The sequence below is a fragment of the Delphinapterus leucas genome, chromosome 19, assembly GCF_059928025.1.
Source record: "Delphinapterus leucas isolate spDelLeu-1000000601 "Yukka" chromosome 19, BTC_Dleu_Yukka2, whole genome shotgun sequence".
Lineage (NCBI taxonomy): Eukaryota > Metazoa > Chordata > Mammalia > Artiodactyla > Monodontidae > Delphinapterus > Delphinapterus leucas.
In genome coordinates, this window is record NC_143147.1 from 40,379,188 (window position 1) to 40,392,269 (window position 13,082).

The 13,082-nt window shown below is 55.9% G+C and overlaps 1 protein-coding gene across 4 annotated transcripts in view; it reads right to left on the reverse strand.

Moving 5' to 3' along the window:
- Positions 1-839: 839 nt before the first annotated feature.
- The window catches only part of SEPTIN4 (septin 4), a 37,094-nt gene continuing 24,851 nt past the window's right edge, over positions 840-13,082 (reverse strand). Inside the window, exons 1-12 of one of the 4 annotated variants that reach the window (XM_022552489.3) lie at positions 10,117-12,885; positions 7,687-7,980; positions 7,248-7,341; positions 6,726-6,812; positions 6,099-6,222; positions 3,239-3,373; positions 3,008-3,125; positions 2,818-2,919; positions 2,524-2,620; positions 2,268-2,430; positions 2,009-2,108; positions 1,451-1,737 (exon numbers count right to left, since the gene is read on the reverse strand). In XM_022552489.3, coding sequence (XP_022408197.1) covers positions 1,678-1,737; positions 2,009-2,108; positions 2,268-2,430; positions 2,524-2,620; positions 2,818-2,919; positions 3,008-3,125; positions 3,239-3,373; positions 6,099-6,222; positions 6,726-6,812; positions 7,248-7,341; positions 7,687-7,980; positions 10,117-10,176 — 1,434 coding nt within the window. In that variant the 5' untranslated portion in view covers positions 10,177-12,885 and the 3' untranslated portion in view covers positions 1,451-1,677. Of the gene's footprint in view, positions 1,738-2,008; positions 2,109-2,267; positions 2,431-2,523; positions 2,621-2,817; positions 2,920-3,007; positions 3,126-3,238; positions 3,374-6,098; positions 6,223-6,725; positions 6,813-7,247; positions 7,342-7,686; positions 7,981-10,116; positions 12,886-12,920; positions 13,042-13,082 lie in introns of those variants that run through there. The other 3 variants (XM_030763145.2, XM_022552494.2, XM_089900915.1) reach the window with 3 other exon arrangements.

Genomic DNA, 13,082 nt, shown 5'->3' on the forward strand with positions numbered 1-13,082 from the left:
GCCCCGAGATACCACCAACCCGACAGAAATGGAGAACAGTTGATTCAGATTCTCAACCGATAGCTTCAGTTCAGGAGTGGGCCTGAATGCCTTAATAGCAGGCCCCAGGGCCATTATGTCCTCACATGTCTCTTTCTTATAGGACACTGGGACTTTTACTACATTTAGTAAATTCCAGGAAAACTGGAACCTTACCTGTGTTCAGTGCTTTAACTCCAAGGTTTAAAACAGTGTTTGTTGGGACGTCCCCGGTGGTGCAGTGGTTAAGAATCTGCCTGCCAATGCAGGGGACACGGTTCGAGCCCTGGTCTGGGAAGATCCCACATGCCGCGGAGCAGCCCAGCCTGTGCACCACAACTACTGGGCCTGCGCTCTAGAGCCTGCAAGCCACGACCACTGAGCCCCCGTGCCACAACTACTGAAGCCCGCGCGCCTAGAGCCTGTGCTCCGCAACAAGAGAAGCCACTGCAATGAGAAGCCCACGCACCGCAATGAAGAGCAGCCCCCTCTTGCTTCAACTAGAGAAAGCCCGCCCGCAGCAACGAAGACCCAACGCAGCCAAAAGTAAAATTAAATAATTAAATAATATAAAAATTTAAAAAGAAATAAAACAGTGTCTGCAAACTAGAAGATGCTTAATAAATATTTGTTAAATGAATTCTTCCAGGACGATGATTGTACTCTATCCATTCCCAGCACTTCCTATAGTGTTTGGTGATTACAGGGGTTTCAGCATTTGTTCAGTGCTCTGTCACAGGCTTCCTAGAGTACAGAGCTTAATTCGTACTACATATCCCTTTTCCCAAATCAGGGGAAATACGAAGGCTGCACGCAATTAATACGATGTTTTCTCGGGGGAGATATCAAAACCTAAACTTCTATGGGGTTGTCAGTACCGTATGTGGTAAAGATGAGAGGGGCTCCATATAACAGAGGCACGAGAGATACAGTCAGGAGGATGGACAGGCCAGGCTGGATTCTGGGCACGGACTGAACCCTGTCATGAGAGGGGAAAGTTTTCCCCACTCTCCCTTCCCTACTAAAAGTCAGAAGCCAGCACCCTCCTCCAGCAACCTTTCAAAACGGGGTCCTAGGATCTTCTCGGTTTCCCTGAGATGGTAAAGATACAGACAGTGGGCTTCGCTGGTGGCACAGTGGTTAAGAATCTGCCTGCCAATGCAGGGGACACGGGTTCGAGTCCTGGTCCGGGAAGATCCCACATGCCGTGAAGCAACCAGGCCAGTGCGCCACAACTACTGAGCCTGCGCTTTAGAGCCCACGAGCCACAACTACTGAGCCCCCATGCCACAACTACTGAAGCCCACGTGCCTAGAGCCTGTGCTCCACAACAAGAGAAGCCACTGCAATGAGAAGCCCGTGCACCGCAACGAAGGGTAGCCCCCACTCGCCGCAACTAGAGAAAGCCCGCGCACAGCAACGAAGACCCAACGCAGCCAAAAATAAATAAAATAAATAAATTTATAAAGATACAGACAGTGACACCAGAAGCCACCTACAGATTTGTCAAACTTTATTTCCTGTGAGTCTCTGGGGAGGCAGCTGGGATGTAAGGCGAAGTGGCAGTAGCTGCAGGGGCCTGAGCAGAGCTGGTGCTGGGAGGGGCCGGCATAGGCAGGACGAAGAGGCGGCGTTTAAATATTCAAGGCTGAAAGCCAGCTAATGGGTCTCCTTCATCTGTCTTTGGATTTTGTGCAGCATCTCCTGCATCCGTCGCAGCTGGAACAGGCACATGAATCAAAGTGGGGCCTTTCAGAGAGTCCTATAGATTTAGAGAAGTGCCCCCAACCTCTAATCCCTTCAGCCAGGGCCTTGGTAGCCCTGAGGTGTGATGGAGTCTCTGGGTGGAACCGCTAAGCCACCAATCCAGGATCCAGATATGTACCAGGGCCAGGGATATTCCTATTCCCAAACCAAGAGATACTGAGGGTTGTGGTTAAGCAGGGGTCCTCTCAGGCCGGCAACCCCTATTGCCCCACCCAACTCTCACCTCCTCATCTTTCTCTCGGATCAGCCTCTCGGTTTCTGGATCTGTCACTGGTGGGACAGCAGGAATGGGGAAGTCGGTACCACTCTCTCGAGTCAGTTTGCTGAGGGGGAGGGGAAAGGGGGGTTGGTAAGGCTAGGGAGACCCCAGCACCCGCTTGGATTGAGCCCAGAGCCTATAGAACAAAGGAAGGGCTTTGTCTCACCCAAGGCTGTGTCCCAAACCCCACCCCTGCCAGCTCTGTCCTGGCCTTTGGCCATACTTGCGATTCCGTTCTTTCACCACCAGGCGGGTCATGCTCTGGATGCACTGTGCCCGGTAGTTCTCATAATGTGTCTCCCGGGTCACGTCCTTCAGGTCCTGCATGTGAGTACGCACCAGCATTGTCCGCAGCTTCACAAAGTCGCAGTGCCCTGGGTTTTCCACTGCACAGCAAGGCTAGGGGTCAGCCAGGCGCATGGGTAGAGGAGAACCATTGAGGGCAAGGAGATACCCTGGTCACAAGCTCAGTGCTTTACCTTCCACAATGCCCCAGGGGTAAAGCCGGCCCCGAACTCGCCGCCCTCTGGCCTCTACCACAGTGTTGCTGCCAATTACAGCAAATGGGATGCTTTCCTGGAAGAAGTTAGGGGTGTCTGTCAACACCGCCATTCTCACCTGTTCCTTTCCACCTTTATCTTCATCTTCTCTGGTTCATGCTAGGAAACCAGGGTCCTCTTCCACCCCAATAGCCCACCCTTATATAGAATTCTACTTCTCTTTTCTGCCCAGAAGAAACAAGATGGGAAAGGGATGCCCTGGGGTGGCCCCACCTTTAGGGCTTGGTCCTGTAATTTGAAGTCCTCATCCTCGTCAGAGTCACAGTCTGGGAACTGGTAGACCTTGATTCCAAAGTGCTCAATCTCCTCCCGGATCTGGCAAACACATGAGGGGCCCATAGTTCTGGGGACCCCATCCTTTCCAGAAGCCCACCTGCTCCCCTCCCCCACCAGCTTCCCTCACTTTGCGTTTCTTGCGCTCCACTTCTGGAGGTGTCAGTGTGTCCGCCTTTGCCAAGATAGGCACGATGTTGACCCGCTGATGCAGGGCCTTCATAAATTCAACATCCAATGGCCGGAGCCTGGGGAACAGGAAACCGTGACCACCTGCTAGTGGCAGCCCTGCCCCTGGTGCTCTTGGCCTGTTCCCTTGGCAACACCCGGTGGTGTCAGGAGCCTCAGGCTCAGACCATACCCGTGGCCGAAGGGCGAGATGAAGTACAGGCAGCAGTGCACCCTGTTGTCTTGGATGTTCTTGCGGTTCAGGCCACTCTCATCTCGGAAATACTGCTCAAACTGCTGGTCGATGTATTCTGCCACAGGCTTCCAGCTGGGGCAGGGACAGACAAGCAGAGAAACTGGAAGTGAGGGCTGCCTAGTGAGCTCTGGGCCTGCAAGGAGCCCACGCCCCGAGCAGTCTTTTCAAGACTTTGCTATTCCCCGACTTGCTTTATTACATCATCAGGGAGGTACCTGGGTGGGTCAGGGGTGCATCTCAAACATCCTGACAGAAAATCAGACTAAGCACACAGACAGAGGTCAATAAATACTAGCTTGGTGAAAGGAAAAGAGCCCAGGTGACCAAACAAAGCAATAAGACTAGCAAGGTGCCGGCAGGTGAAAACCAACTGGAGGCCAGGGCAGCCCTAAGTCAGGTTCACAGTTCAGCCTCAGAGCCTTTGTTCGTGTGGTTCCATCCTCTCCTCCACCTCTCCAAGCCCACTCCATCCTTCAAAGCCATATCCAAGAACCATCTCTCCCATGAAGGGTCCTGTGACTATAGCAATGCACACTGCTCCCCCCTTCCCGTCACCACACACAGAGGTTTTATATATATATATATATATATATATATATATATATATATATATATATATATATATATATTCAACAACCTCAATTTTCAAGTCTCTTGCTCTTCTGTTATTGAGTTTCATCCTCACTGATAGGTGCCCTGATGGGTGGGCATTATGAACACCATTATTCTCATTTTATACGTGAAGAAGCTAAATCCAGAGCTGCGAAGAGACTTAATCCAGATCACTTTAGCTAGCAAATTCTCTACCCACTCAGGCTCCTGGCCTTCTCACTCCTAGTTCAGTGTGTTTGCCACCACAATGCCCAACCCACTTACTAAGCTAAGTTTTTACCTGATTGACACACGTTAGAGACCTGCTGCGCCCCCCACTCCCCCACTCCCATTGCCACTAGACTGTAAGCCTCCCAGTGACAAGGATTATTTACACTTGTTCTGCATCCCTTAAAATGTCCAGCACAGGCTGGACACCTCATCTGCTGCTTCACTAAATGAGAACACGTGGTGGTGCCCTGCAAACTGTGAGGTGCCAGGCAGGTGAAATTATTATTATTATGGAAGGCAAGAGGAGGTAAGTAGACTGATTGAAGGAGGGAATGATACTTGCTAAAGTAGGAGGCAGGTGCTGGTTGGGGCTCGAGTTTCAGGGCGAGCCCAGTTTGCTGAGACGTAGTCCCCGATCCGGAAGGGTGGTGATGACTGGAGACCACCTCAATCCAGCAGGACTATTTACAGAGACCATGCACCATGTACCAGCACAGTGTGTGGCAAGAATATAAGAAGCGGCCCTCCCCTCAAGGCTTAGATCATGAAGTTGAAGATGAACCAATGTGCTGAGCCGAAAGTCACATGTTGTGATGATCAAGTACAAATGGAGGGGATAGTGGTTCAGAGCACAGAAAGGTCCGTAAGGGTCTGATCAGTCTGTGAGGCAATTATCCAGGGTCAGCTTCCTGGGCGTGTGACCCGTGCAGTCATACCGGGGCCCTGCGCTCAGAGAGGCCCACGTTTGGTTTATTCTCTGCTGTGGCCATGCTGAAATTCTTAATCATTTTGAACAGGGGACCCCACACTTTTATGTTTCACTGATCCTGAAATTATCATCTTAATATTCATGAGTATAATGTACACAGCCCTGTAAAAACTGTATGCTTTTTTTTGGTTGTTGTTGTTTTTGCGGTACGCGGGCCTCTCACTGCTGTGGCCTCTCCCGTTGCGGAGCACAGGCTCCAGACGCGCAGGCTCTGGACGCGCAGGCTCAGCGGCCATGGCTCACGGGCCCAGCCGCTCCGCGGCATGTGGGATCTTCCCAGACCGGGGCGCGAACCTGTGTCCCCTGCATCGGCAGGCGGGCTCTCAACCACTGCACCACCAGGGAATCCCAAAGCTGTATGTTTTTAATGCATATTCACATGCATCTTTCTGGGTTGGTTTTCAGATCAACTGGGTGAGGTGGTAAGGCCAGCACTTTTCAGTTGAATAAATGGGAATGTGGTCATTTGCTCAAGATCACGCAGTTCCTAAATGCTGCATCAAGATCTGAACTCTCAGTCTAGGTGTCTCAGCACCACCCTGCCTAACTCCCTCATCAAAGGCATCACCATTTCTCCTGTCCTTATCACCCATTCTCCTCCTCATCTACTCAGGTCTGTCTGACTGACCATTTCCTAAGCATCCTTCTAGTTCCTGAAAAAAATGTCAGGGATGATTGCGGTGGGGCTGGTAAGCCACCTTTTATTTTGGCAGGTGGCCTAGAGGGTCCCGGGAGTTTAAACAAAGTTCCACCCACGCTCTCCCTTTGCCTCTTATTTCTCCCCTCACCTCTCCCTCCACGCACTCTCACGTCTTTAATAACTTGCTTGTAACACCTAAAATGTTGCTGGTGAAAGGAATGGAAGGAGGGAGGGTGACAACTACTGACCACCTACTATGTGTCAGGCACTGTGCTACACGTTTTCACATGTGTTTGCTTTCTTGAGGCTCTTCTTTCCTATCTGTGTCCTCAACCCCATTCTAGAATTGTGGGTCAAATCAACGGAACATTAGAGATTATCTGTTCCAAGGCCTTCCCTCTCACTTTACAGAGGAGACAGCTGTCCGGTAAAGGGCAGTGGCACGCTCGAGGGCACAAACCCCTTCTTCTTGACAATTGTGGGTGTGTCTGAGCCTATGTGCGCCCCTGTGTGTGTGTACGGAGTTGGTGGGGGTCAGGGCAGGGGCTGCGCTTGGTCAGACATACCACTCTGTGTTGTTGACCGCATCCCCAAAACCCGGTGTGTCCACAATGGTGAGCCGCAGCTTCACACCCTTCTCTTCTATGTCCACTGCATGTTTAGTGATCTCCACTGTTTGCATGATCCGCTCTGGAGAAGGGGGAAACTGAGGCCAGGGCAAGGGCAAGGACCTGCCCAGTCAGGACACACCACCCACCCCAGCCAGTGCTGCCCAGACTGCCTCACCCACACTGCCCCCCTTCCCGCCCCCGGGGGCTGCCTGGGGGCCTGTTCTCTGGGAACCAGCAAGGAGCACATTTCCCAACACAGGAAATGCCGGTGGCTGTTGGCTCTGGCCCCAGCCTCTTCTCTGCTCCCGGCTCTTTTCTCGGATTCCTGGAATCCTTTGGGGGTCAGAGACTCACTCCAAGAGCAGGACTCTGGTCCCTGCCCTGCTTCGGCACCCAAATCTTTAGGGAGCTGGCTGGTGGGCTTCCAGGCCAAATAGGCCTACAGAGAGATGCCAGCAGTCTCTCTAGGAAGCCATGGCTTCCTGCGTGCTGGGGAAGGTCCCATCCCTCAGAGCCTGCAGTCAGTTCGATTTCCCAAGTCAGCTCTGCCTGCCTGTCTCCATGCTCCTCTCCTTTCCTCACCTTCAGCACTGAGGAGTTTCCGGTCCCGGTACAGATCAGTGAGGAAGAGACTATTGACGAGAGTGGATTTCCCCAGACCAGACTCTCCTGACAGGGGAGAGAGGACACAGGCACCAAATCAGATCTGTAACCAAGAGGCAACCCCGCCGGACCAAGGTGGCGGGGTTGCGGGGGCAGCCGCTCTCTCATCTAATTGGGAAGAGACTAAACTACAGCAGAGCTGGAAGAGCTCGTCCAGCCTTCTCATTTGGATGAGGCCCAGAGAGGATAAGAGATTGCCCAAGGTCACACAGAGAAAGGCAACTACTAGAAAGCTGAGGGTTAAATATTCTTTGTACCTTGTCACCACCCCCTCTCCTGCAACATATACATACTTTTGGCCACCTGCGTCTCCCAGCTATTTTGCAAAAAGGCACAGCCCCTGGCTTTCTCCTGCCCTACCCATGCCCACTCCCCACATATAGACCATCCCCACTTGAGACACCTCTTGCCCAGCCCTGCCCTGCCCCACCCCTGCTCTACCTGCCACCATGAGGGTAAAGTCAAAGCCTTTCTTCACGGACTTTCGGTGGACTTGATTGGGAAGGGTCGCAAAGCCCACATACTCCTTGTCATCCTAGTGGACGAGAAGGCAGAGTGCATCAGGGTATAGGCAGAAGAACCCCAGGACCCAACGCCAGCCTTAAGGAGCAGAGCCAGCCTCCTTTGAGGCCCCACCTGGGGCTACCAGCTGGGCTCCCGTCCCTGCTGGTATTGTCAGTTTCCAACATACCTGGGGGGTGACACCACAGAGTTGGGGCCAACACAGGACAGAGAGGGGCTCCAGCTCAGCACGCACATGCGTGCGCACGCACACACACACACACGTGCACGTACACACACGCTCGGGCTCCCTCTCCTCCCTCCCTGGGTCCTCCTGCACCAGCCCACTGAAAGGCAAAGGCAGGGCTGGAGGCTCTACCTCAGAGGAGTCATAGGGATCGAGCTTGCCCCACGGGCTGCGGGGCCGGGCTGAGGGGCTGAGAGGGGCTGAGGCAGAGATGTACTGCTGGCTGTCAGAGGGCTGGGGCCACGAAGGGGGTCTGAACTCCAGGTCATCCTGGCAGAGGTCCGAGGCCTGGGGCCTCGGCTCCAGGATTTGGGGCCTGGACACCCAGGTCTTGGCCTCTGGTTGGTGGTAGGTCTCGCTTCCTGGGAAATCCTTCACGAACTTGTTCAGCTCTGCATCATCCACATCCTCCAGAAAGCGCTTGATCTGAGGGTTCGGGGTGGGGGCGGCAGGCGGGCAGGTGGCAGGAAGGGAAGAATGAAGGAGGAAGACAGGAGAAGGCGAGAGGGAGAAAGGAAAGCACTTATGGTTACAAGGGAAAGAAACTGCACAGGCGGCCAAGCCAGAGGAAGCGCTCACCATCCCTCCCGCCACTGCTCACATGCCTCCCTGGTGCAAGGGTCCAAGACGTCAGGAAAGGCCCTGGGGTCCAGCAGCAGCCCTGGGCAGCCCCCAGAGCCCTTGCAAACTGCTCCAGTTTGGGAACTGAGTAGCTCCAGCCCCAATGGTCCCTCTCAGCAGGGTGCTTGTTGAGGCTGCCCTTCCAAGCCAGGAACAGGGACTGCCCCAAAGGCCAGGAAGTCAGGCTGAATGAGCGGGAGCAGACAGAGGCATCAGAGCCGAGAGGAGACTGTGGCTCAGGACTCAAGGAGAGTGCAGACAGCCAGAATGGGGTAGGGGCAGGAAGGAGCGAGGGAGGGAAGAAGGGAGCTCCCAGCCCCAGGCAAATCAAGAGTCAGCAGGGGTTTCTTCGCCTCCTGTCACTGCAGGTGCTGAGCTCTGGGACTGAGGTGCGGACTCTACTGGAGGTGCTCACTCCCCAGGACTCACTGCCCAGAACTCAGTACAGCTGACCTGACCCCCCTTACTCCAGACACTGAGCCACACAGAGCCTGAGCCTGGGCCCCAGGAGCGAAGGGGAAACCTGCCAGTGGATGCTGAGTGTGGGTGAAGGGGAGCTGGGAGGGACCAGGTGAGGGAGGACGGCAGGACACTTCTGACAGCCCCCAACTGTGAGGGATGTATAGGGGGAAGCACCCGCAGCTGCCCCTTGCCCCCTGTGCCCAGAGATAGGCTTTGGCCTGCAGTGCGGGAGGGGGCCTGGTCTCAACTGTGAACCGCACGGGTGGTAGGCAGCGAGGGGCTGGCTCCTCTGTGGAGACCTGCTCCACTCCATCTCCAGCTGGGAAGGCAGGCCACTGCCCCCCCACTACTCTGACCCTCAGCTCCAGACCCTAAAGCTTCCTCTCTCTCCTTTGGGGCCGGCCCCCTTTGCAGAGTGCCTGGCGGTGCTGGGCTCAGCTCGGCCGCACAAAACCCACGTGCCTCCCCCAGACAACGGACAAGGGCCGGCTTCACAGGCTGACTCACCCTCTGGGAATCAGCCAAGCCAGTGGGGGCTACCCCAGACCACTGTGGAGTCCCAGCCAGGGTGAGGGGAGATAACATGGCCGTGGTCTTCCTGCAGGCCCCCGTTTTACAAAGGGAAGAACTGAGGGATGCAGTCACGCTGCCAGGTTTATGCAGAGGGAAGGGACTAGAGGGGGAGGCTAGAGGGGAAAGTCCCCTAGGAGCTACTTCCAGGCTGTCGCCTCTCAAGTCCCCATACCTGCTTATAGCCGTAGTCTCCAGGGCTTGCCTAGACAGGAAAAGGGGCCTTTTAGACGGAAACTGGAAACAGCAGGTAGGGGCCAAGTGGCCAGAAGAGACAGTGCTGAGGCAAGCCTGACCCAACAGGCTTTTTCTTACCCACAGTATTTGTGGGGACCGGTGGGGTGACCGTACATCCCAGTTTATGTTTGTTGTTCTGGCATAACTGCCCCTTTTCACTCTGCAAAGTGTCCCAGCTTGGACGATTAATTATATGGCAACAGAGAAGGGATGGGGCTGGGGGTGGCAGCTGAAGAGTCTGGGGAATTCGGGGAAATCCTGCCCCTCTGCACAACCCCACAGTGACGCAGCAGTCGGTCTGGGGGTCAGGCTGAGGGTGGGAGAGAGAGGACTGCACTCCGCCTGGTTTCCCCAGGGGCACTGAGCAGCGGGGCTGCAAGGAAGGGAGAAAGGAAGGCACTGATGGAGACCCCCAGCCCTTGCAATCTTCAGGTAGAGTCTCACCAGGAACCCAGTGCCACTCTCCATGCCAGGGGGCTGCTCATTAGCACGGAGGGGCCCACAGGGGCTCTAGACAAGGAGTTAGGACACGAGGGGCCTCACCTCCTGTCTGTCCTTCCCTGCCCCCGGCTCCGCCAGTGACCAAATCATTTTCTGACTTTGAGCCCCAATCCCAGACAATGCAGGGGGAAGACAGGGCAGGTCCACCCATCTCCCAGAGCAGCACCTTACCCCAGCTTCTGTTCTGTCCTCAGGGACAGAACTGCCTTGCCATCCCAGTGAACGGTCCATGTCCCACGCTTCAGACTCCCTGTCAGCAAGCTCTAGGTCTAATTTTATCTCCCAAGAAAAGTTCCTCACACACAGAAACAGCCTGGTCTTGATGCTCTTGTTGGAATCCAGCGTCCTGACTTGCTCCTTTCCCTTTCTCTCTGACCCCCCTGTGTCTGTCAGGGGCCAAAAAAGCCTGTGGAATGTCCTTCCCCAACCCCTCCTCCTCCCTTCCCGTGGCTCCCACCCTCCAAGGACAGCTCAGCTGCAGCAGGATCACTCGTTTTTTCTGCAGTCCCCTCCTCCTCTGATTGGCTGCTCCGTGATGCCTGCCCGCTGCCTACCCCGATGGGCACAGCACCAGCCTCCCAAGTCTGTCTGCAACACAGGCTCTTGATCCACTTGGCCTCTCCTGTAACCCCCAAGGACACTGAGGCCTGTCAGAGGGTTGAGACCTGTCCCCAAGGTGACCTGGTCCATCAGTACGTGGGGCAGCTACCCAGGAGACTCCAGTCCCAAAGGATTCCAATCTCTTTCACCTTAACTTCAAGCAGTGCTGAAGTAGTGTGGGGTGTCCTATAATCCCCTGGGTGTATGTTCTCTTAGGAATGGCTCCACTTTTCTTCCCAGTGTCCCTCTGTGTTCTCTCAGTGGAGAACCGCACTGCCTTCAGAAATCCGCCCCTAGATTTCCCTGCAGAGAGTCCCAGCCACAGAGAGGCCTTTGCTGCAGGGACTCCTTCCATCCTAGGACACCTGACCTCTGACTCATGGGGACCTGTATCACTTTCATCACCCCATCACTTTCAGAGAGTCAGCAGGGGAGCCGCTAACACTTGGTCTCTGAGGGGCATGAGTTCAGGTCAAGGAGAGGCTGGGATCCCAGAGGCTTCAAAGCTGCCGATTAGGTGGGAGACAAACTTAGGGACCTAACTGGGAGTGTGAAGATGGAGCACTTGACTAGGAGTCAGGAGGCCAGTGTTTCTGGTTTGGCTAGAAATACCCTTTGTGATTTTGAATAGTGTCTTAATTTCAGGGCCTTAATGTCCAATCGTGAATGGCCCTTCCTTGCCTCCCAGGAAGGCTGGGGGAAGAAAGCACTCCCAGATGGCAGATGCCTCAAGCTGCTTTGAACCTGGGGAGAGAAGGTACATCTCAGGTCACGGGATGGTTATTAATGTTAGCCAAGCCCTCCTTTTTGCATGCCAGTTAAAAACGCCTGGGGCTCCTGCGCTGGGGAGCTCTCCCCACTGACCTCCGAAGCAGCTGGGTGCCTGATCTCCTTTCACAAAGTGACCCTCATAGAGAAGGCTGGCTTGACATGAACCCAGTCACCTTAGGGACTGGGCTGGCTTGAGGCAGGGGCCTGAGGCTGAGGACTCTGGTGGTGACAGGGTGCCTTTAAATGCAGACGAACAGGGTGGCCTCAGCCAAGTTGAAGCACCGAGACCTCAGCTGAACTGAACTTAGTGTGTGGCAGAAAAAGCCCCTCTCGGCCCCTGCACTAGGGACACTTGGCACTAAGAACAATCAGTGCTCCCCCAGGCTTCCATCCCTGGTACAATCAGTCTGTCCGTCCCCATGTGAGGAGAAGAATGGGGGTAGGGATAAAGGCAGGCACCACTTGGCCTCTCCCAGGAAACCCCCCTTTGGGGAAGGTCACAGTGTCACCAAGACTTCCTGGCCAAGACTTGGGCCTCGGCCTGGACACAGCTTGAGAGAGAAGAGCCCAAAAGGCTGGCCTTTCTAGACCTGGAAGCTTCTGATTCCACAGGGCCCGGGGAGTTCCTTTCTGGAGGCTGCCCTCAGCCAACATCCTGCCCCACAGGCTGGTCACGGGTCTCCTCCTGCTGTAAACAGCCTGTACGTCCCAATGCAGAGGGCGAGGGCTAGGGGGCTGCCAGGCTGGGAGGAGAAGCTGGCACAGGGCCTGGAGCATAATGTGCTTGTTGTGGCAGGCTCTGGCAATGATGGCAGGAAAAGAGCTTGCACCCTCACGGCCAAACATCAAAACTTCCAACCTGGGGGGTCTTCAGGGTGGTTGGCTGGGGTTACTGTTTCTCCTCCCACCACAGGCAGGTGGCAGGAATGAGTTCCCTCCACCCTCCATCACTGCAGAGGGACCTGGTTTGGGGGGAGGGGGGAGGATGCAGCAGGAGGAAGATTCCCCATGGTTCCTGTCTCAGAGGCAGAGGGATATAGCTGATCCCACGGGGTACGATGGTGGCTGGGCCTCCCTCTCTCTGAGGTCCCTGGGCAGATGGTGCTGTGGGAAGGGAGGGCCCAAGCGTCTCACCATCCCTCTTGGCGAGGCAGGCAGTGTTTGCGGGCCTCCTGTGTGTGTTTTCCAAGGAAGTTGGTGCTGGTCCCTGAGCCTAGGGTAAGGTGGGCGAGGAAGAGTCACCCAGGTAACAGCTGACCCAGGCAAGGGTGGGGACCCTCACCTCCGCCCCTGCCTGACTCACTCACCCCAGCCCACCAGCGCGTCTCGGCCGGCGCCCCTCCCCACCCAGCACGGACCCACCCCTCCGTCTAAGAACGGGGCAGCACCCCGGTGGCCGGGGCCCACACCGTGTCTGCTCGCATCAGAAGAAGAAACTTGGGAGCAGCGACGCAGCGCCGTCCGCCAGCCTGCCTGTGCCCGCGGCAGGCGACAGCGCCTCCCGCCCCGCACAGCCTGGACTGCGGCGCCGCGGGTCTCGACGAAGCCGCCCGGGAGCGGCGGGCCCTGCGCGCCCGGCCCCGCCCCGCGCCCGCCAGCCTTACCATGGCTGCAGCCCGGGCCGGGCCGGCTCCGCCTGGACAGCGCCCGAGCGACCCGCGGCCGGAGCTGCGTGCCGACCTCACCACACCGCCTGCCCCCGCCGGCCGCCCAGAGAGCGGACCGGCCGGGGGCGGGGCCCGGCGGCGGGGCCCGGCGGCGGGGGG